The sequence below is a fragment of the Elgaria multicarinata genome, chromosome 11 (assembly GCF_023053635.1).
Source record: "Elgaria multicarinata webbii isolate HBS135686 ecotype San Diego chromosome 11, rElgMul1.1.pri, whole genome shotgun sequence".
Lineage (NCBI taxonomy): Eukaryota > Metazoa > Chordata > Lepidosauria > Squamata > Anguidae > Elgaria > Elgaria multicarinata.
Window position 1 is genome coordinate 18,863,575 of NC_086181.1, and position 24,217 is coordinate 18,887,791.

At 48.7% G+C, this 24,217-nt stretch overlaps 2 protein-coding genes across 2 annotated transcripts in view; one reads left to right on the plus strand and one right to left on the minus strand.

The window, feature by feature from the left end:
- The window catches only part of LOC134406086 (long-chain fatty acid transport protein 2-like), a 33,646-nt gene extending 22,753 nt beyond the window's left edge, over positions 1-10,893 (plus strand). The window contains exons 7-10 of the mRNA XM_063137343.1: positions 2,597-2,795; positions 4,952-5,049; positions 7,761-7,891; positions 9,271-10,893. Coding sequence (XP_062993413.1) covers positions 2,597-2,795; positions 4,952-5,049; positions 7,761-7,891; positions 9,271-9,447 — 605 coding nt within the window. The 3' untranslated portion in view covers positions 9,448-10,893. The remainder of the gene's footprint in view (positions 1-2,596; positions 2,796-4,951; positions 5,050-7,760; positions 7,892-9,270) is intronic.
- Positions 10,894-14,451: 3,558 nt separating this feature from the next.
- Positions 14,452-24,217, minus strand: part of LOC134406532 (long-chain fatty acid transport protein 2-like) — a 31,238-nt gene continuing 21,472 nt past the window's right edge. The window contains exons 7-10 of the mRNA XM_063138004.1: positions 21,299-21,497; positions 18,163-18,260; positions 16,523-16,653; positions 14,452-14,655 (exon numbers count right to left, since the gene is read on the minus strand). Coding sequence (XP_062994074.1) covers positions 14,479-14,655; positions 16,523-16,653; positions 18,163-18,260; positions 21,299-21,497 — 605 coding nt within the window. The 3' untranslated portion in view covers positions 14,452-14,478. The remainder of the gene's footprint in view (positions 14,656-16,522; positions 16,654-18,162; positions 18,261-21,298; positions 21,498-24,217) is intronic.

The following is a 24,217-nucleotide window of genomic DNA, read 5'->3' on the forward strand; positions in this document are numbered from 1 at the left end:
CGCTGCCGCCCTCCTGCTGCCTGGGTAAGAGCAACCCGGGTCGGAGAGCTCGGCTTCCGCCTCCGCTGAGCTCTCCGACCTGGGTCGCTCTTACCCAGGCAGCAGGAGGCCGGCGGGGGGGGGGCGGGCGGAGGCGGCTGGGGAATCCGCCGCCGCCTCCCCGCCTCAGCCGGGGCTCCGGAAGAGCCGCCAGGAGTAGGCGAGGAAAAGGGAGGAGGCAGCGGTGGCGGTGGTGGCAGGAGGAGGCGCGCCGCTTTCCTCGTGGGCTTTCCCCCCTCCGACCCAGGTCGCTCTTACCCCGGCAACATCTTGGGGCGCGTCTGCTGCTGCCGCTGCTGCCGCCGCCCTCCTGCTGCCGGGGTAAGAGCGACCCGGGTCGGAGGGGGGAAAGCCCGCGAGGGTCGGAGAGCTCGGCGGAGGCGGAAACCGAGCTCTCCGACCCGGGTCTTACCCAGGTAGCAGGAGGGCGGCAGCAGCGGCGACGGCAGACGCGCCCGGATTCCCCAGCCGCTGCCGCCTCCGTCTCTTCAGGCTGGTACACACTATCGATTTGGGGGCGTAGTTGGGGCGCATGCACGCGCCTTCACTACGGCGTGTGGAAGGGCCCCAGGAATCCGAGATTCTTGACTGACCGTCCGGGAAACTATGACATTCCCGGTTTTCCGGGATGTATGGCAACCCTAGTTACAGGTCTAATTTGCTATGACAGGCAAGAGTTGCCAGGCCTCTCCTCCATGCATTCCTCTGAACCCCTTTTAATGCTGTCAAAGCCAATGGCCATCAGGACAATCACATATGGATGGCATGAAGGGGTACTTCTCTTTTGTCTGTTCTGGATCCACTGCCCATGAATTTCATTGGGTGACCCAATGGAGGCCACGGCCCTGCCATATTTATGCTTACTGCTGGGTTCAAGCATGCTCAGATGCTTCATTGGGTTGAGGGATAGTTGCCCTGCGTTAGCACAGCAGAGTCCTAAACGATAGGGTCATGTAGTGGTCCTGTTGGCTGAATGGCTTCTGCCGTTGTAACCTGAAATCAGGGGTGTTAGGTTCTATGGCTTACACTGAGAAAACCGTTCAAAAGATTGAATGGAAACATGCCAATGTAGGGGCTTGTCTTGATGAGGGGAAAGCCCTGGAAGGGATCTGCAGTGGCGCTAAGTCATTTATATGACGCAACAGCCATCGCGGGGCCATCCCAGGGCATTTCCTCCGAAGCTCTGGTTTAAAAAAGTCAGGGACTTACCCCGACTTTTTCCTGTGGAGCAAGGCGACATTGGAGATATGGCCAGCAGATGGCGACCCCTGATTGGTCATCATCTGCCCAGACGGGGGAGGGAGTGGGCCAGCGAGCTGAATGGCTGCCGGAATGACTCAGTGCATCCGCCAGCTTCCGGGAGAAAGAAGAACATGGCAGGATCCAAGTGGGGAAAAACGGAGGGGAGGGATGCGTGGATGGAGGGAGAATGGTGCTGTGGCAGAGAGTGGACCGGAGTGCATGGGGCAGCGGTGGCAGCTCCTCCTCCTTCGCAAACCCCACACTCGCTCCCTGCAGTGGGGACAAGCCTGCAGGAGCACAAGTGTGGAGGTTTGGGGGCTTGTGGCACCAATGTGCCATCATATAGACAGCTCCTAGGAAACATGGATCTCAAGGTGGTCTGTGCAAATTTTGAGGTATTAAAGGCAAGAAATGGCTTATCTATAGGAGTTTCAACTTTGATCAGTTTTGACCAGGAGTGTGATAGGTTTTATCTGGGATTTCAGCCTGATGGACTTACATGGGATTTGCTTTGTAGTAAATATTTTTTTCTGTTTGTACATCTTATTTTGGAAAACAGTTTGATATCTGACATAAGGGAGGAGGTGTAGTATGTGTTTCAGTAGCATCAGCTGCATGATAGATTCAGCTGCACAGGTTCCATGTGTCCATTCCAGAGAACAGACAAATCTCAGATGTAGGTCCACCCCTCTGCTACTGTCAGCCATCCAGTTCCATGGGAGTGGTGAAGCTTGAACTAACCACAGCATAGGATGCCGTACCATATGCGTATTGCCAAAATAGTGCATCTGTTAAGGCTGTGTCCCTCAGCAGTTGCAATTTCTCAGCAGTTTGGAGCTTGAGTGAGTCACATGGGTCTGCTCCCTTGATCTGCACTCTGGAATACTGGGGTTGACTTCAGTGGTGTCATTCCACCAGCAGGCAGGAGCTCTTGGCAGAATGGATTCACACACATCCTTCACCATCCTCCATGCACCTCCCAAATATGCAACACACATGAGTAGCTACAGGAGGGAGGACAGGGAAGTCCCATTCCACAAGTTAGTTTCCCATTGTGCAAGCATTGGTTTCCACTCCTGCAACACTACTAGAACTATCAAAACACCACAACTGGATACTGCCCCCAGTAATGAAAACGGTAGTTCTGGTGGGAGCAGATATAATTGATGCCAGAGAGAGAGGTAGGAAGGTGTGATCTCCCCAGTAACATTGTCCAATCCCCACTTGAAGCATTGGAGATGACAGCCTGGTCCTTGGTCCTTTGCCGGACGATGAGCGTTAGTTGATTCTATTTGATTCGCTTTCCCCTTTCCAGGTGAGACAGGTTTAATGGTGGGCAAGATCACTAGGCTCACCCCATTCGACGGTTATGTAGGAGACCGCAAGAAGACAGAGAAGAAGATTCTTCAGGATGTCTTGAAGAAAGGAGATGCCTACTTCAACAGTGGTGACCTCCTGATACAAGACCACGAAGGCTTTATATACTTCCAGGATCGGGTGGGAGACACTTTCCGGTGAGTCTCACTACACATGAGGCCGCATGCCAGCAATGGGCGGAGCCACTGCCCAAAGTGGGTGGAGCCACTCCACTGCTGGTAGGTGGCTCTCCAATGTGGTTGCCTTGACCATTCTCTGTCACAAACTGAGCTGACTTCTCTCGCATCTTCGGAAAAGATGAGAAGTAAGTGGAGCGTTTGGGGGACGTCACAATGGCTTTCCCACCTTCACTCCCTTCTCCAGGGCGGCGGGGGCTTTGGGTAGTTCAGAGACAAGGAGGGGCTGCATTGGAGGCCTTCACAGTTGGAAGGGGAGGTCAGATGGATTGAACTTGGCCCACTGGCCAGAGGTGCCCAAGACCCTGCTCATAATAACCTGTAGTTCAGCTGTGTCACTCCAGCCCATGCAATTTTCTGCCATAATAAATGTGCTAATCCTTAAGTCAGCCTTCCTCAACCTGGGTTCCCTCAAGATATGTTGGATTACAACCCCAGCACTCCAAAGCTAGTATGGCCTGTTGAAGGGATGGTGGGAATTTTAGTTGGACACCAGGTTGGGGAAAGCTGACTTAAGATGTCCTGTGACCCTCTGAGCTTTTCTACATGAGGCTGTTAATTGGCTGTTAATCTACTTTGGTTTCCTTGCAGAATTGAGATCTGACCACTACATGAGGAGCATTTCCTTTCCTGCTTTTCTGCTATGTAACCTCAAGGTTGGGTGGTTTAGCAGAATAATACACAGGAGGAAATCTCACACTTTCACCATTCAATGCTGCATTTTCTCTGCCCTAAAAAACCTCACGGAAATTGCTGCTTAGACACAGAAGCAAAACTAGAGGATCACAAGGTTGTTTAAAGACCCCGTAAATGGGTCTGTGCACCACCTCTGGCTAAATACCCAAAACCGAGGTGAGGCCTGCTGTTTCGGCCCACCTCACCTCAGTTCTGAGTCGGTTCTGTGTCAGCCTGAGGCACCCCGAGGCCGAAGCAGATCGGTACTGAAGCTTTGGGGTGCCTCAGGCCACTTTGAAGCAGTGCTGGGCCCTCCCTCCTGCTGACCCAGGAAAGGCTGGCTGTGAGTCCATTGAACTCACCTCCCTCTCCCCGCTCATCTGAAGCCGCTGCCGCATCGCCGCTTGCCACATCACCGCCATGACCAGGAAACGCGGTGTCTTCCTGAAGCCAGGTCGTGATTTCAAGATATCGTGGGGTCTCTGTATTTTGTATATCCATGGCTGCAAACTATGGCAGCCATAAAGGGAAAATGGCCCTTTGTGGCCGCTGTAGTTTGCAATCATAGATGTACTAAAATAGAGCCCCCCAATATCCTAAAATTGCGGCCTGGCCAAGGCGGCAATGCGGTGGTGGCAATGCGACACCAGCAGCAATGCGGCAATGGGGCTATGGCAGCGGCAATGGGGTGATGGTGGTGGGGGAGATGGCAGTGAGAATGCAGCAGCGGCACAGTGGGGGCGGCAGCAGTAGGTGAGCAGGTAAGTCCTGGTGGCAGTGGCTCTGGGTTGGGGGGGGCGAGGGAGCGGTGTGGGAGGGAGCAGGGAGTCGGGTGTCCAGTGGACCCCTGCCCAGCCTTGGGGGGGGGATCTACACTATTGCTTTTAAAGCACTTTAAAGCACTTTGAAAACGTTTTGAAAACTGTATATGTAGTATGTCCTGGGCCCCAACAGTTGTCAAAACTGTTATAAAGCGCTTTAAAGCAGTAGTGTAGATCCCCCCTTGCTCCTGGCTTTCCTGGATGTCGGCTGCATGTCTGGCACCCAGGAACCCTCAAGTCCAAATCACCTGGGGGGGATCTCACCACAGCTTCAGCACTGAGGCAGGCAATGCCTGAAGCACCCTGAGTTGAATCGGGGCCGTTTTGCAGGCTCCAAAATGGCCTCCGAGGCAAATTGGGGGGACCATGCACAGCCCTACCCATAAACCACTGTGAGCAGGGAACGAGGAGTGCATAATAAATGCCTTGTGTTGGAAAGTTCCTTCTTGTGTCATCTTACAGGGGGGTGGGGTGATCATGAGGATTACAAGAAGACCTCATATGTGAAGTGCTTTGACCACATGGATGTGGTATGCAAGTGCGGAGTAGTATATTATTACCGAAATGAGGAATTTGCACAAAATGAGGAATAGTCCGGACTAACCCCTCTTGCCATTGCAGCTGGAAAGGGGAGAACGTGGCCACAACAGAGGCTGAGTCGATCCTGGAAACCCTGGACTTTATTCAAGAAGTCAACGTTTATGGGGTGCCCGTGCCAGGTGGGTTTGAGATGCTATTTTAAACAAACAATAGTCCATCCTTGTGTTATTATACATTGGGTCAATCCCAATTTCAGCTGGATCAATTGCGCTGGTGGAAATGCATTTCGTTGTCTCCCCCTTCCCATGGTAGCCCCTCCGGCTCCCTGAAGATGCCTCACAGAGATTCAGGAAACCCTGGTGAAGGGAGTGAGCGGTGGGGGGGGGGGATTTCCCAAAATCAGGTAGGGGGGATCTTCTGTGAGAGGAGCCCTTTGTCTCACAGAAGGTCCCTTGCTCTCAGATTACACTCATTATAATCTGCTCCCCCACAACATGCTCCAAGAAACATCGGTTAGGACAGCCATGTGCACACATTGTTTGTGTAGCTCCCTGAACATCTAGATTCTGTGAACTGATATGGGGATGGAGAGTCCCGAGTTAGATGGGCCTAGAGTTCCCTTCCTGCCGGTGCATGAAAGGTTTTGCCATGTCCTTCGTGTTGCCTTGTTGCATTTTATATTACCGCAGAGTGGCATGTGTGGAATAGAAACTTGATGGCTACAGGAGGGGGTGTACTCAGACAAGACACACACACACAGAGAGAGAGAGAGAGAGAGAGAGAGAGAGAGAGAGAGAGAGAGAGAGAGAGGAAGGCCATGTGGACTAGCCCTGCCTCTTGCTGTACCTGGTGGCCCCACTCTCCTTCCATCCTCATATTTGGTCAGATTGAAGGTGCACACAGAGCCCTCGTCTATACGACTGCGGTAATGCTGCGCCCAGTGGAGTGAGCTGTGGCACAGCTGCATTGATGCTCCTTCCTAGCATCTATATGAGAAGGAGCGCAGTTGAGGGGTTCCAGGCACGGGAACTGCAGCGGCCGCCCAAAGGAGGCGCCTGGGAGCATCCTCGTGCCCTCTGTGTTTGTGTGTGTGTGTGTGTGTGTGTGTGTGTGTGTGTTTTGTTTAGCAGCAAATGTGAAGGATCGCATTTACAGCTAACTGGAAGGGGGGAAGAATGAGGCAGCTGGCTCTCCTCCCTCTGAGCTTGCTCTGGCTGCCCTGTTCCTCTCCCCCCCCCCCCTGGTTGCGAACCTTTGCATCAAAAGATTAAAAATAAAAAAACTGGGGGGTGGAGAGGAACAGGGCAGCCAGAGCAAGCTCAGAGGGAGGAGAGCCAGCTACCTTATTCGTGACCCCAACACGGTGCTGCAGGCAGCAGTGCTTGACTCCATGCTGCCCCATTCCTCTCTCCCCTGATCTTTAAAATGTATTACTGTGGTGCCCGGAGGTCCCTGTCCACCCTCTTCCCCCTTTAATTTTTTTTTCTTAAAATGGCTCTGCAGAGCTGCGGAACCTGGCTCCAAGCTAAAAAAGTCGGAGTAAGTACCCAACTTCTTTAGCGTGGAGCTCTGAGGCTTTGCCCCTGGATCTCTTCGGAATGGCGGCTGCATCATGTAGATCAGTGGTCCCCAACCTTTTTGGCACCAGGGACCGGTTTCGTGGAAGACAATTTTTCCACGGACCTGGAGGGGGGGCGGTTGCCTTTCCTTGCCAGCCGCAGCCACCCTCCCTCCCTCCTCCTCCTCCCACCAAGCATCAGCCCAAGCTGCAACCTGCTCCGCGTTCGGAGTGCCGATGGCGCCGTGTGCCTCCAGCCCATCCACGCGCAAGACCTGCTCCTGCCTGCAAGCGGCAGTGACAGCCAGGGTCATGCCCGCCTGGTCCCTGAGAGGGAGGAGCAGAGCTGCGGCAGCCTCCCCACCCTGCCACCACACCCGGAAGCTGCTCTCCCACAGTGGCTCTGAGAGATGCTGGAGTGGGGGAGGGGGCGGGCATGGCTTTGCTTCGGCTGGGTGGGCGCCCAGCTGAAGCGAAGCCAGGGCGCTGGCGCGGGCGGGCGACTTCGGAACGGCGTGCCTGGAAGTCGCTCTCCCAGAGCAGCTTCCAGCTGGGCGCACTGTTCCGAAGTCCCCCATCCCCACCCCAGCGTCCTGGCTTCGCTTCGGCTGGGCAGGCAGGTAGGAGTGGGTGGGTGAAAGCAGCTCACCTGCGTGGCCCGGTTCCTAACAGCTCACCTGCGCGGCCTGGACTGGGAGTTGGGAACCCCTGATGTAGATCACCTGCCACCACTTCGAAGCTACCCCAGGGAAAAGCACCTGCGTAGATGTCCCCAGAGAGTAACAGAACTCTTCCATGCCAGATGGGACCTCCCGGTTGGCCGAGAACCCCCTTCCCTTTGCACAGAGGAGCTCTATGCATGTACAGCACTATGCACAGGCTGGCCAAAATATGGAGCTCAAAGGATGCCAGACTGCTAGAGATGTCAGGGGCAGAGTTAGTCCATGTGACCCCTCTGAACTCTCTGCCCCTTTACTTCTAAACAAAGCAGTTTTGCAGAGGAGATGCTGAAAACGGAGGGGATGCATGAACAGAGCACTTTTACCTTGCAACCCCACTGCTTTCTACCTGCGGGGTTCCGAATGCCTTTGCCTCACAAATATGCATGTGGGGTTCCTCAGTGGGGGAGGAGAAAAGGAGCTGAGAAGGGATTGGACTTGGGAAAGCAACTGGAGGGAGGGTTAAGGACTCACTTCTCCATTGCAAATCTCCCTCTCCCAAAGTTGCTTTGCCTAGAAATGGAAGCCAATGAGGTTTTTTTGGGGGGATTGGGGGGGGTTTACATGTAATATGTAACTCGACTCTTAATCACCCCAATCTGGTTTGTTCCAGGGCATGAAGGAAAGATTGGGATGGCAGCCATACGGCTGAAGGAGGGGCTCTCCTTTGATGGCAAGAAGCTATATGTACATACCCAGGACTATTTGCCCAATTATGCCATACCTCGTTTCATTCGTATCCGGGTGAGAAACGTCTCTGTTGCAGAATCTCTTTCAGCCCAAAGGGGGCGTTATTTTGGAGAAGTTCTTAGGAGAGACATTTCAGCGTTTTAGAATGGGGTGGGGGGAATGTGAAACAGCTGGAAAACCATCAAATGATCAGTGTGGTGGGGTAGGGGGGAAAGAGCATGGCCATCTGGGCCCCTGCAGCAGATCAGATTCCCCCCTACACACACACACACACACACACACACACACACACCTTACTCTCTGCAATGCCCCTGCCACAGTAACTTGAACAGCTCATAGGACACGTTGAACAGCAATGGAGAATAGAAAAGAGGGAATGAGCAAAACCTAGAAAAAACACCAAATGATCAGTCATCTGGGGTTCCCCAGTGGGCCAGTTTTGGCCTGTGGGGCTTACGTTCTGCACCCCTGCCTTACTCTCTGCGATGCCCCTGCCACAGTAATTTGAATGACTCATACAACAAGTTGAACAGCGATAGAGGATGCCAACACAAATGGGAATGGCGGCAGGGAAAGAAGCAATGGAAGTCTTGAATGTTTCAGTATAGGGTTACATGACCAGGACTAGTATCTATATGAGAGGATGGTGTGGTGGGGATATTCTGGGCTCTGGGGATACATTTCAGGATCCTGGGATAAGTTAAGTGCTCAAATAGCACTTTGATCATGTGTGGAATTTCTTAAGATTCCAACACTACATCTCCCATCCTGAAGGGACATGTTTGTTTCTGAGACACCTTCTGGGAGGAGGCAACTTTCCTTTGTAGTTGCTCCTATCTATAAAACAAGAAACAAGCTCAGTCTGGTTCTGTACAACTGGAGCAGTTGACTCCTTCCCTACTACCATAAATGAGGAGGAGTTGTTTTAGACCAGGGATAGACAACTTTTTTGGGGGGGGGGTAGAAGGGCACGTTAGAGGCTGCAGGACCCTTCAGGGAATGCACAGGTGGGCAGGGTTGGTCGTCGGTGAGGCTAGGAGACACCCTGCTTGACTAAAAAGACTGTGGTGGAGGAGGTGAAGACTTCTTTTCCCGCCCCCCAGCAATCCTGATCAAGTTCATTATTTCTCTGCTACTAATAGTAGACTGGCACAGCAATTTGTTCACCGCCAGCCAAGTGATAGACGATCAGCTGAACAGCGGGGGAAAGTGGGCAGGGCCCCATGAGCTGCACAAAAAGACAGAGAGGCCCAAGGGCTGCATGCAAAGTGTGGGATTCTAGTTTCCCACCTGTGTTTTAGAAGCGTTCTTCTCCCCACCCCACCACCCCGCAAGTATAGCTTTGGCTTCTATGAGGCCTAAATTCATGTTTTAGACACTTAGTGAAGAGGAAAGGTTTAAACGCTCAGGCTTCTTTGTGGTTTTTCACGCAGGAGGCCATGGAGATCACAGTAACTTACAAGCAGAGCAAAAATCAGCTGGTGAAGGAAGCATTTGACCCGGCCACCATCAGTGATCCCCTCTTCTTCCTAGATGACTTGGAAAAATGTTACGTGCCGATGACTCAGCAGATCTACAGCTCCATCACAGAGAAGAAGCTCAAGCTGTGAAAGGGGCTTCAAGCCACACCGTGCGATGGTCTTCTTAACATCGGGTGGCCATATTTTGGAAACCAAAAAGGAGGGGGCCCCAATGTGGCTGGCCCCCAAGGGCCCCCAAAATGGTCAGCCTCCAATGGGGCATGTCCACCCCAAAATGGCCTTGGTCACGCGTCTGATTCTATAGCTCACAATTAAGATAAACCTTTTCTACATAATACCTTAATTTTAAAATCAATGAAATAAAGAACCTCAGCTCCGTGCCCCCTGTCAGCTCAGCTTAGCATCCCCCCTTCACTTCAGGTTGGCACCCCCTGCCAGCTAAGCCAGGCATCCCCCTTCACCTCAGCTGTGCCCCCTGTCACCTCAGCCTGGCATCCCCCCTTCACCTCAGTTTGGCACCCCCTGTCAGCTCAGCCAGGCATCCCTCCTTTACCTCAGGATGGCGCCCCCTGTCAGCTCAGCTTGGCATCCCCCCTTCACCTCAGGTTGGCGCCCCCTGTCAGCTCAGCCAGGCATCCCCCTTCACCTCAGCTGTGCCCCCTGTCACCTCAGCCTGGCATCCCCCCTTCACCTCAGGTTGACGCCCCCTGTCAGCTCAACCAGGCATCCCCCCTTCACCTCAGCCTGGCATCCCCCCTTCACCTCAGGTTGGCGCCCCCTGTCAGCTCAGCCAGGCATCCCCCCTTCACCTCAGCCTGGCATCCCCCCTTCACCTCAGCTTGGCATCCCCTGTCAGCTCAGCCAGGCATCCCTCCTTTACCTCAGGATGGCGCCCCCTGTCAGCTCAGCTTGGCATCCCCCTTCACCTCAGCTGTGCCCCCTGTCAGCTCAGCCAGGCATCCCCCCTTCACCTCAGGTTGGCGCCCCTGTCAGCTCAGCCAGGCATCTCCCCTTCACCTCAGGTTGGCGCCCCCTGTCACCTCAGCCTGGCATCCCCCCTTCACCTCAGGTTGGCGCCCCCTGTCAGCTCAGCCAGGCATCCCTCCTTCACCTCAGGTTGGCGCCCCCTGTCAGCTCAGCCAGGCATCCCCCCTTCACCTCTGGTTGGCGCCCCCTGTCAGCTTAGCTTGGCATCCCAGCAAACAGCATTCTACTGTTCTGGCTAATGGCCAATTTTGGTTGTGTCTTGATTTTATTATCTATAAGGGAATACTGTACTGATTCCAAGAGATATATCTCAATTGATCAAAATAAACTTAAATAAACTGATCAGTGAGATTACACAAGATATAGACAGATGGGCACTGTTAAAGTTGAGACTGTGGGGTAAAATCAACACACTTAAGATGAACCTTATATCTTGAATTCTTTATGTTGTACATGGGATCCCTTTACTCATAACTGGCAAATATTTTCAACAACTTAATGCTTGTTTTGTAAATTCTTCAGGGGTTCTTCCCCACCTCGAATATCTTTGAAATGGATCCAGCTTCCAATTAAAGAAGGTTTTCCATACCTAGCTTTGTATCATTGGGCTTACCTATTGGTTTGAACTAAGTTTTGGTCTTCCTCTGCTTCCTTGGAACTGCCATCATGGTCAGTTCTCGCAACCTTATGGTTAGAACCTCTTCCCAAATGGATAGCACTCAGTTCTTGCCGTATCAGAGTAAGTAACCGCCCTCTACAATTTTGGCTGCTCGAGAGACATGGCGTATAATATCATGTCAATTACAGTTTGATCCATTCTCTCATGCAAAATTGACTATATGGGGAAACACAGATTTAAGAATTGGAAAGAAAGCATTTTTGTGGAGGACATGGATGGAGAAGATGATTTTTACTCTGGATCAATTAATAGACTCAGACGATGAGTTTTTGTCATTTTCAGACTTCTGTGATAAATATAATTTACCTGCTACGGCCAAATGGCAATACTTGCAATTGCAACACTTGCTGGAATCTAGGTTTGGTCCAGCTGCTTTAACAGCTTCAGAGCCTCCAGAACTGTTAGAAACACTTATAACAGCTGAACTGACACATTGATCCATGACATACATACATACATACATACATACATGCATATAGATCAGCAGTAAATAAATATGATACCCATAGTTTAAGACTGGAATGGAATAGAGAATTGAAGTGCCCTATCTTGCCTAACCAATGGATGGTTGCTCTAGCATCTGTATTTGAAGCTTCTATGGATCTCAGGTTACGTCTTATTCAGCAAAATAATAATAATCTGTTTCGGGTTTACTGGTACTCCACAACGCCCTTTTAATAAGGGATTGTCTAACTTGCACAACTGTTGGAGATGTGTTATCTAATGCTTCTTTAATTCATGTGTTTTGGCAATGCCCCATAGTTGCCCCTTTTGGGAGGAGGTTATAATAAGGATGAACTTTGTACTGAAACAGTCTATATTATGGAATAATGTCCATCTCCTAAATTACCTACTGGCTTCTTGGAAGTTAAGACATGGTGTGGATCTACACTTCTGCTTATATCGATTTTTTGAGCCTTTGTAACATTGTAACTTGTATCGCTACCTTGTATACCGTTGCTCAATAGCGTTACTCACCTTTTCTTGTAACGTTGTTCACACTGTTCGTTGCCCCGTGGTCTGTGTTGTTTCTTCTTCTTGTTTCTGTGATCCTTGCAATTCCCAGGCTGTCCTTTCTCTGCACCTCCCACTTCCTTGTTTTTGTATTTTCCACATCTCTCTAGCTAACATTCCTTTATGCGCATGCTCTTAATTTCAAATCTTTGTGGCAGGAGTTCTTCAGAGAGAGTGGTTTGTGGATTGTCGGAGTTGTCTGTCTCTTGAGGAAAGTGTAGGAATGCCTGGTGAATGGAATGTGTTAAACCTTTCTCATTTTTTTAAACATTTTTTCAATGGCATTACATGCAACCTACCTCGAGTAAAAACTTTTTTAAAAAAATATATTAAAGGATGCGCATATGCACATTTCTAATTTAATTTGTTTTTTTAAAAAAATAAATTAAGGATGCGCATATGCGCATCCTTTAATAAAAAAAAATTCAAAAAAGTTGTTACCCAAGGTAGGTTGCATGTAATGCCACAGAAATAATGTTTAAAAATGAGAAAGATTTAACACATCCCGTTCACCAGTTCTAATAGCGGTTACTGAAGGCGAGTAGAGGAAGTTACATCAGACAGGAAGCCTGGTGAGGGATCATGTGACATTAGTTTCGCAATGCGACACAGAAGACATCGTAACAACAGAGCACATTGAAGGAAGTCTAACGACGCAGAAGCATTACAACGAAAGGTAAAATGGTACAAAACCTTTCTGTATAATGTTATAAGGAACACATCACGTGATCACTGACATCATCCAGAGCTCTCTATATCGTTACAGCTACAGTAATGTAGATTTGGCCCAGGTCAGTGCAGATGGATCTTCAGAGCCCTTATAACAGCCAAAAGGCTTATACTATCACATTGGAAGGACAAATCCACACCTCCCATAATGCAATGTGAGGACTTAACAACATTATCAACTTTTGAACGGGGAATACACAGATATCTGGGTCAGCTTTTCTTGAAACCTTTGTATAGCTCTCTCCTTTTTTTTTTTTTAATTGAATGGTACACATGGAAATTCACCCTAATACTATATACTTGATGTATCGGTTTTTTCTTATTTTCACAATGTATTTTCTGTTATATTTTCCCAATATTCACAATAAAAAGGGGGAAAGAAAAGAAAAAGCTTGGCATTCCCCTTCACCTTAGTTTGGCACCCCCTGTCAGCTCAGCCCTCTGTCTATCAAGTGACAATCCCTTAGGATTTTCCTTGTAAGGTGTGTGTGTGTGAGATTAATAGCCCTTGATAACTGGCTATATACATTTTGAGCTTTGCCTAACATACTGTTATACCCTCACACCCCAATTCTCCAAGAAGTGAGAACTTCAGGGGTGTGAGCATTACCCAATAGGGTGACCATATTTTGGAAACCAAAAAGGAGGACAACATGTCCGGCCCCCAAGGGGGTGTGCCCACCAACATGTCCGGCCCCAGGGGATGTGTCCAGCACCAAGGGGTGTGTGTGTGCCCACCCCACATAGCCTTGGTCACATATCTGATTTTACAGCACACATTTAAGACAAATCTGTTCTATATAACATCTTAATGTTAAAAACACTGAAATAAAGAAGTGAGAAATTCAATGTATCTAAAATTAACTTCACTTACTCCTACTTTCATAGCTTTTGCTGTACTTTGAAGCTTTTGCTTTATTCTGTGTGATACATTCTCCCCTTCCCTCAAATATCTTTTCTGACTGTATCCTCACTCTGCTGCAAGCTGCTGCTGCTGCTGCTGCTTCTCTCTCTCTCTCTCTCTCTCTCCGGCGACTCTCGCCAGCTGCCCCCACCTCCTCTCCTTTGGCACCACCACTCAACTCTGATGCACCCTTAAAACACTCTGGTTGGCAAGTCAGCCTCTCAGGGTCAAGCTCTGTTGTACTTTGAAGCTTTTGCTATACAGTATGTGATACAGTCTCCCCTTCCCTCAAATACCTTTTTCTGACTGCAAATCCTTCACTGGATGACCATAGAGTCACCTTTCCTAACATTTATCACTCTTTCCCCGTCACCTTTCTCATATCCATACTCACAGATTCAGCATACTGCTACCAATGAACAAATGAAGCAGTTCACAAGTGCAGAAAAATCTAGCACAACAAACTAGCAACCTAGCATTCAGAAAGAGTATAAAATACTATTACCCTGCAAACATTAACCATGGAACAAAATGGACTAAAGGCTTGTTGCAGTCACTTCTCACTAGCACCTCTTAGCTTATTTCAACTTCTGGTTTATCAATGAGAAACTAATCTAAAAATGTGTCTTTATACCTCTGGTTCTTTAGCCATGTAAACAAGACCATGGTCAGTAGCAATACAAAGAAAGGCCAGAACGGATGCCCATTATCACAATGCTAGACAAGGTTCATTCCCTCTTTTTATTCAAATATCTCCTGAATTTACACTGCCTCATGTTGCAGAGAACAGAAATCCCAATCAGGGCCCTCTAAGAAGAGAGCCGCTCAGTGTGCCTGGAAGCCCCTTTCACAGCTTGAGCTTCTTCTCTGTGATGGAACTGTAAATCTGCTGAGTCATCGGCACATAACATTTTTCTGAGTCATCGAGGAAGAAGAGGGGATCACTGATGATGGCAGGTTTGAATGCTTCCTTCACCAGCTGAGTTTTGCACTGCTTGAAAGTTCCTGTGATCTCCAGGGCCTCCTGTATGAAAAACCACAAAGGACCCTGAGTGTTTACACCTGTCCTCTGCACCAAGTGGCTAAAACATGAGTTTAGGCCTCATAGAAGACAAAGATATCCTTGTTGGGGAAAGGAAGCTCCTAAAACTAGAATCCCACACATTACATACACGCAGCCCTTGGGCCTCTCTCTCCTTTTGTGCTGCTTATGGGGCCCTGCCCACTTTCCCCCCGCTTTTCAGCTGATCATCACCTGGCTGGCAGGGAACAGATCTCTTCCAGTGTTGCTATTAGCAGCAGGGAAAAGCAAACCTGATCAGGATTGTTGGCGCAGTGTGTAAGGAGAGACCTTAACCTCAAGCTCCCCCAGCAATCTCTGTAGGCAAGCAGGACGCCTCCTAGCCTTATCTGTCACCATCCCTGCCCCCCTATGCTTCCGCTGAAGGGTTCTACAGCCACCAAAATGGCCTTCCACCCCCAAAGAGTTGCCTACCCTGACCTAAAACAATTCCTCCCTCATCTGTGGTAGCAGGGTAGGAGTCAACTGCTCCAGTTGTATGGAAGCAAACTGAGCTGATTTTACAGAGATAAGCAATCACAGAGAAAAGTTGCCTCCTCCCAGAAGATGGCTCAGAAACATACGTGTCCCTTCAAGTTAGGAGAAGTAACTTTGGGATCAAAAGGCAGCCCACCCATGTTCAAAGCACAATTTTAGTACTTCACATATCCCAGGATCCTGAAGTATATTCCATTAGCCTTTTTTATTATTATTATTTAAGGATTTTTATGCCGCCATTCAGCCGAAAAAGGCTCTCACGGCGGCTTACAAAAGTATTTCTTGACAGTCCCTGCCCACAGGCTTACAATCTAAAAGACATGACAAAAAAGGAAAGGGGATTGGGAGGGAGGAGGAGGAGGGGGGAAAGGAAAGCAAATTCAGGTACTACAGTTGCAAAGTTCAGCAGTTACAGTTGACAGCAGGAGGGAGGGGGCTCTCAGCTGGAGCTGGACCCAGGCCCGATGGAGAGGTGCCTGGCTGCTGCTTCCTCCCTCACTGGTGGCCTCTGCAGTGACAGTTGGTAGCAGGAGGGAGGGGGCTCTCAGCTGGAGCTGGACCCAGGCCCGATGGAGAGGTGCCTGGCTGCTGCTTCCTCCCTCACTGGTGGCCTCTGCAGTGACAGTTGACAGCAGGAGGGAGGGGGCTCTCAGCTGGAGCTGGACCCAGGCCCGATGGAGAGGTGCCTGGCTGCTGCTTCCTCCCTCACTGGTGGCCTCTGCAGTGACAGTTGACAGCAGGAGGGAGGGGGCTCTCAGCTGGAGCTGGACCCAGGCACGGTGGAGAGGTGCCTGGCTGCTGCTTCCTCCCTCACTGGTACCATACCATCCTCTTGTATAGGTACTAGTCTTGGTCGTGTAACCCTATACTGAAACATTCAAGCCTTCCATAGTTTCTTTCCCTCCCACTGTTCCTGTTTGTGTTGGCATCCTCCATTGCTGTTCAACTTGTTCTATGTGTTGTTCAAGTTACTGTGGCAGGAGCATTGCAGAGAGTAAGGCAGGGGTGCAGAACTTAAGCCCCACAGCCAAATCTGGCCCACTGGGGAACTCCAGATGGCTATGCCTCATTCCCCACCACTGCTGATCATTTCGTGGTTTTCCAGGTTTTGTTCGTTCCCTCTCCCCTATTCTAAAAGGTTGAAATGTCTTTCCTAAAGCTTACTCATTGGTAGTAGAGCTAGGCTGGGGTGGGTGTTGTTGTTGTTTGCATTTTTGGCCCTGGCCCTTTTGCTTTTGAGCCCACCTACCACTGGAATGTGGGCCCGAGGGCTTCTCCAACTGAAATTCAACTCATGGGCTGAAAGAGACTCTGCAACAGAGACATTTCTCACCTGGATACGAATGAAGCGGGGTATGGCGTAACTTGACAAATAATGCTTGGCATGTATATACAGCTTCTTGCCATCAAAGGACAGCCCCTCCTTCAGCCGTATGGCTGCCATCCCAATCTTACCTTCATGCCCTGGAACAAACCAGATTAGGGTGATTAAGAGTTGAGCTACACGTTACATGCATAATGAAGTAAGGGTAGGGAGTTCAGAGGGGTCACAGGAGTTTCTCTAAGTGAGCAGTTTATAGCATGCTGATGACTGGCCACTCACAGAAGTTTGCAGGTCATTTTGATGATGTTGTGAACCTCCTGCACATCTCCTGCTCCTTTCCCTGTTTATTCTGTTGTTGTTGTAGTAGTAGTTGTTGTTTTAAAAAAACCTTGGATATCTGGGTTCTTCTAAAATTTCTCAGGATTTCCTACCATGTGCAGTCTAAGTTGCGCTACAAAACACAGGGTGCTGTCCTATTCAAATTCATGAGCACATAAAGTTTTCCATTACACAGAACATGGTTGCCACTCTCCTGGAGTGTAATGCAGCCCGTTACAATTGTATAAGAGAAGCAGGAAGCAAAGTGCCTATAAGCAAATGTGATTTCCCTTTAATCTAAAGAAGCCCCCAGGCTAACTCTGCCACTGACATATCTAGCAGCTTTGCCTCCTTAAAAAAAAAAATCATTTTCCAAAACAAAATCAACAAAGAGAAAAGAGAAAGAACAAGATAAATAATGAGAAAGAAAAATAGATAAAAACAAATACATTGAATTTTAAATTGAATCATTGACAGAGCATAGCACTCTTGAACACTATTCATATTTTTTTCACTATTACTTTACAGTCCAAGACATACTTGTAATCCATGGCCTGCTTGGAAGCTTTCTTTATATGTCTTCTGTATGTCAAAGTTATGTTTAGTCTCTTTTCCATAATCTGAGGAAGTTCTCAAGCCTATTGACAAATTGAAAGCAAATAAATCACCAGGCCTAGATGGTATCCATCTTAGATTTCTCAAAGAACTCAAATATGAAATTGCAGACCTCAGAAAAATATGCAACACGCCCCTAAGCTCAGCCTCTGTACCAGAGGACTGGAAGATGGCCAATGTAACACCAATTTTCAAAAAGGGATCCGGGAGGAAATCCTGGAAATTACAGGCCAGTTAGCTTGACAGCTGTTCCAGGTAAATTGGTTGAAAGCATTATTTAAGACAAAATTAGTAAGAATATAGAAGGACAGTTCCTGCTGAAGAAGAATCAACACTGCTTCCGCAAAGGCAAGTCCTGTCTCCTTAATCTGCTAGAATGCTGAGAGTTTTTGTTTTCTGTTGGGATCCTTTATAGAGAAAGGTAAAAAGAAGTCCCAAAGGAGCGGGTTGTGACAAAGGGCTCCTCTCACGGAAGGCCCCTTCGGCTGAATTTTGGCAATCCCCCCTCCCCACTACCACAGCTCACCCCATCCAGCAGGTTTTCCCGATTCTCTGTGTAGCATTTTCAGGGGGCTGGAAGGGCTGCCATGGGAAAGAGGAGTTGGGAAAATGCATTTCCACAAGGGCAGTTAATCCAGTTTAAATTTGGATTTCGCCCAATGTATAATATCACAAAGGTGGACTGCTGTTTATTTAAAATGGCATTTCAAGCCCACCTGGCACGGGCACCCCATAAACGTTGACTTCTTGAATAAAGTCCAGGGTTGCCAGGGTCATCTCAACCTCTGTTGTGGCCACATTCTCCCCTTTCCAGCTGCAATGGCAAGAGGGGTTAGTTTGAATTATTCCTCATTTTGTGTCTATTCGCAGTTTTGGTAATAATACACCACTCAGCACTTGGATACCATTTCCATGTGTTCAAAGCACTTCACATACATAGTATTCTTGTAATCCTTACAACAACACCCTCATCCCAGTAAGATGACACACAAAGAGCATTTCTACATGAGGCATTTATTGTGCACTCATCATTCCCTACTTACAATTATTTATAAGTTCTTTCAACAACATCATGGCCCCCCAGTTTTGCTTCTGTGTCTGACCACCACTTTCGGTAGGTGTTCTTTAGAGCAGGGAAAATGTGGCATTTAATTATGAAAGTGAAAGACAGTGTGATTTCCTCTTGCGAATTTGTGCTATTCCACTATACCACAATGCCACCTAGAGGTTACATAGTGGAAAAGCAGGCGAGGAATGCTCCTCATGTAGTGCTCAGATTTCAATTCTGCAACGAAACTAAAAGTAGATGCAGCGAATTAACAGCCGATTAACCTTGTGTAGAAAAGCTCAAAGGGTCTTGTGACACGTTAAAACAGCTTTCCCTAACTGGGTGCCCTCGAGATCTATTGGGCTGCAACTCTCACCATCCCCCAGCCAACCATGCTGGCCTGGGGATGCTGGGGGTTGTAATGCAACACATCTTAAGGACACCAGGTTGGGGGAGGCTGCCTTAAACACTAACAATTTTTTTATTTCAGAAGGTTTCATCGGGCTGGAGTAAAACACTTGAACTCCAGTCCATCATGCGCTGGGACAGGGGAACCTCTGGCCATTGGGCCAAGTTCAATCCATCCAACCTCCCTTTCCATCTGTGAAGGCCTATAATGAGGCTCCTCCTTGTCCCTGAAGCCCCTCTCCTCTCCAAATCCCCCACCACATTGGAGAAGGGATAGAGGTTGGGGGAGCCAACCTCTATCCCAAATGCTCCACTCACTCCTCACCTTTCCCTGAGAGCTGAGTGAAGTCAGCTCAGTATATGTGTGTGTCACAGCGAGAGAATGGTCCAGGCAAGCAAACTGGAGAGCCACCTACCAGCAGTGGAGTGGCTCTGCCCACTTTGGGCTGTGGTTCCACCCATCGCTAGCATGAGGCCTCTGAGGTGCCCCACCCTTGATCAAGAGGTTCCACACTATCTCATATGGTTTGTATACAGACTTTTTAAAAATAAATAAATCACACTATATCTGTTAATCAGCTCACTAATGCCAGGAAGGAACGCCTCCTCCCATATGTACCTGCCCAGACCTTAAGATCATCCATAGGGGTCCTTCTCTGTGAGCCCCTGCCAAAGGAAGTGAGGCAGGTGGCTACTAGGAGGAGGGCTTCTTCTGCTGTGGTACCCTGGCTGTGGAATGAGCTCCCCAGAGAGGTTTGCCTGGTGCCTACACTGTATTCCTTCCATCGCCAGCTGAAGACCTTTATATTTTCTCAGTATTTTAACACCTAATTTAACTTAAATTTAAACTTTGCTGTTTTAATTCTGTATTTTAATCTATATCAGTTTCTGGTGTGTGGTTTTATCCTGGTTGTGCTTTTTATATTGTATTTTGTATTTGTGTTCTTAGACTGTTGGTTGTTTTATTATGCTTTTCACAGTTTTAATTTTTGTGAACTGCCCAGAGAGCTTTGGCTATTGGGCGGTATAAAAATGTAATTAATAAATAAATAAATAAATATTATCCAACAATGGTTTCTCGAATGACCACTCAAGTTGCACTGCCTATATCTCTTTCATTTCATTTCCCTCTGACTAAGAGCATTTCTACATCAGGGGAAATCCTGCAAATTTATTACAGCTTTCTGTTTCTGTTTTCGTCCCACAATCATGATGTGCTCCCTTTACACATACTTCTCTTCCCTCTTTCCCCTTTTACCAGGAGTTCTATATGTTTCATTGATGCAGCCACAAGATGGCACTGTACTCTGCCTATTCCTATATTGGGCTTTCCTCTTTACATGCTGAAACGGAAAAGGGTTCCTCTTGTTACTAGTATTTTTTCTGTTTCAAACTAAGTGGCAGAAATCCTTCCAAAGAATGAGAGAGGCACTGTAGTTTTACAGCATTGTGCAATCAACCCATAAACTTCCATGATTGGCCAGTCATCAGCATGCTATAAATAGCTTGTTTAGAAAAGCCTTAAGTGAGCTCTAGTACCAAAACCTTATGCACCAGTCTTTAAGGCAAGGATGGGGAACCTCCAGCCCATGGGTCTGATAAGGCCTATGAGCATTTCCCTTCCAGCCCAGCAGTCTTCTCCCCTGGCAACTGATCTGAGATATGAGCTTTGCCCTGCAGGGTAGACAAGGTGGGGCCAGGGGAGGAAGCTGCTACTTGATTCACTCCTGCTTCCTTCTGAGCCTTGCCCTTGCTTACTTCTAAATAGACATGCATAGAATTGCTGTTTAGGATGCTATTTGAAAGTGCTGCCAAGTGCTACTTTCCTCCTTACTTCTGAGTAGACATGCAAGTGCTTGTCTTGCTTACTTCTGAGTAGACATTCAGAGGTTTGGTTTATGGGATGTTATTTGAAAATGTTTTTGAGTGATTCCTGCATACTTCTGAGTAGACATGCTTCCTACTATAAAATGGTTATAATGGCATTTCAGGGGTGTGGTTTGATTTTTTTTTCCATTCCCAAGCCATTTTTGCCTTTGTCCCCATCACCAGTGGAATATGGCCCTTGATAGCTCCTCCAAAATGGAATCTTCGCCCTCAGTCCAAAAACTGTTCCCTACCCTTAATAACGCTATATCTGTGGATAGGTATGGATAAGACAGGTATTGTTACACCAATATTAAAGGTGGAGATGGCAGAGGTGAGATTCAAACTGGATGCCTGAGGTCTACCCAACACTAGCTCTCCAGGGGTTGGCCAGTATTTCTGAAGCCTACCCAGTCAAGTTCTAGAATCTATGCCCTACATTACTATTAGTCATAATATCAACAATTGCTGATACATCAGCCATCAGCAACAGATCCTACCCATCACATGTAGTGCGTAATGAGACTCACCGGAAAGTGTCTCCCACCCGATCCTTGAAGTATATAAAGCCTTCATGGTCTTGCATCATAAGGTCACCACTGTTGAAGTAGGCATCTCCTTTCTTCAAGACATCCCTAAGAATCTTCTTTTCTGTTTCCTTGTGGTCTCCTGCGTAACCAAAGAATGGGTTGAGCCTAGTGATCTTGGCCAGCAGTAAACCTGTCTCACCTGGAAAGAGAAAAGGGAACCAAATGGAATCAACTATCGCTCATCCTCCGGCAAAGGACCAGGCTGTCATCTCCAACGCTTCAAGTGGGAATTGGCCAATGCTGCTTGGGACTCGATGGCCTTATAGGTAGGGATGTGCTCCGCTTCTCCTCGGACCAGAGAAGCAGGAGTGGATCGGGGGGCTTCGCCTCCGCTTAAGGCAGAGGCGAAGAGGATCGGGGGAGCCGTAGAGCGTTGCGGAGCGTATTGAGGTGAAGGCGGATCCTTCGCCTCGATCCGGAGCTCTGCAAAAAAGTAAGGGGGGTTTACTTGACCCTGTCGCTGTCGCTGCCACCCGTGTGGCGACGGCAGCAGAGCTAGGTAAGGGGGCAAGGGGGAGGGGGGTCTTACCTGCATCCGTCCGCGGTCCCGCAGCTGCTTCAACGGAGCCCGAGGCCTAGCCTTCCTGTTTGAGTCCTCGGGCTCCGTTGAAGCAGCCGCGGGACCGCGGACGGATGGAGGTAAGGGAGAGGAGGGAGGGGTTTTTTACCTGGCCCTGCTGCCGCCCATGCAGCGACGGTGGCAGAGCCAAGTAAGGGGGAGGGGGTCTTACCTGCGTCCGTTGTGGCCCATCCCAGCTTCACTAGAGCCTGCAGCTCAACCAGGAAGTGTAGGCCGCAACTGGGGCCTACAGTTCCTGGTTGAGCCGCGGGGTCTAGTGAAGCTGGGATGGGCCGCAATGGACACAGGTAAGGGGGAGGAGGGAGGAGGCCTTACCTGGCGCCACTCCCTACCACTGCGGAGATCCGATTCGGAGCTGGAGCTCCGCAGCGGAGCAGAGCGGCCCCTAGGTGGATCGAGGCGGGGCGGAGCAGGCCCAATCCGCAATTTGCGGATCGGGAGCGAAGAGCACACCCCTACTTATACGCCCCTTCCAACTCTACTATTCTATGATTCTATGATCACACCTTCCTACAACTCACCTTGGTATCAATTATATCTGCTACCATCGGAACTACTGTTATCCTTATGGCGACAGTATCCAAACATAGTGTTCTGCTAGCTCTAGTGATGTTGCGCTAGTGGAAACCAATGTTTGCACAATGGGAAACTAATTTGTGGAATGGGACTTTCCTGTACTCCCTCCTCCAGCTCCTCAGGAGGGCTGTAAATATGGGGGTACATGGTGGGGAATCCATTCTGCCAACCTTTCCCTCCTGCTGGAGGAGTGACACCATTGGATCCAACCTCAACTTTCCAGTATGCAAATTTAGGGAGTGGCTGATAATGGCAGAGTGGTGGACCTACATTCCAGATTTGTCTGTTCCATGAAATGGACACATGGAATCTATGCAGCTGTATCTACCTTGCAACTGAAGCTACTAAAACACATCCTACACCTCCTCCTTTATTTAAGATACCAAACTGTTTTCCAAAAAGATGCTGTCCAAACAGAGAAATGTTGATTACAATGCAAATTCCATATATGTCTATGGGATAGAAATCCCAGATCATACCTATCAGGGACATCCAACTTGCTGCACAGGGCTGTAAAACTCATTTATGTAATTCCTTTAACAAACTTCAGGGGTGAGCAAATTCGGGCCGTCCAGATGTTTTGGCCTGAAAGTCTCATCAGACCTAGCCAGCAGAGCCAATGGTGAGGGACAATAGGAGCTGTAGGCCAGAACATCTGGGGGGAGGGCACAAGTTGCCCACCTCTGGCATCCTTTATAAAATACAAATGCTATAAAATCAGTTCCAAATCTGAACTTGCAAATTCATCATGGGTGCAATCTGATAGGTGCCTGTAACAGTTACACTAAAATGTAGTCCCATCCTATCTCTTGTACTGCTGTGAATGAGGTCAGGTTGCTCTCAGCTATTAAAAGTCCATTCAAGTGTTGTGGATTCCCCCAAAGGGTCCTTGGGGTTGTAGTTTGGGGACAATGCTGAGGACTTTTTTTTTTTTTTGGTCCCTACACCTAATGTTACCCATCCCTGATGAAAAGGTTTTTTCATGTTTAACATAAAGCACATGTATCTTTTCATACGTCTCCTGTACTGTGAGCTTCATCATACCTACCCATTTCCCTCAAATTATCCTATAGGTGCATGAACGATGACGTTGTTGTTGCTAGCCCCATCACACCACCTCCACCATGCTCCTGTGAGTGCCCTGGCAGCAGCCTTTTCCCCGGGCAGCAGCGGCAGGGGAGGGGGAGGAAGAGGAAGAAAACTTCGCACCGACAAGAGGATCTCTTTATGGGAATGGTGGGGGTGACAAGGGAGAGACGCTCCCTCGGGGCCCCTCTGCTTTTTCTGTGTGTGTCTTTACCCAAGAGTAAGTACAAACACACACACGCCACACACACTAGCAAAAGCAACTTCAAAAAAGCTTACTATTTCTGTAACTGGCAGGGATAGGATTGAGCTGTTAGTATCTTTACTTGAAAGTAAGTGCCTTTCTGAGTGCCAGAATGCTTTGGCTAGGCAACTCTGCTCTCCTCATCTTCCTGTGCCCCTAGTAGCCACTCGGAGAACAACAAAAGATTTGCTCTTAAAGGGGTCCAAAATACGTCGCTTCTTTTGGTTAAGAAGCGCTATCAAAGCAGGAGGCATCGGAGTCCTTCACAATAAAAGCAGATTATAAAGTAGAAAACATCAGAGTCCTTTGCATGCAATTCACAGTGATTGCACAGTATAACGCTGGTGTGATAGAAGTTTGTGTGAGGAGGGAA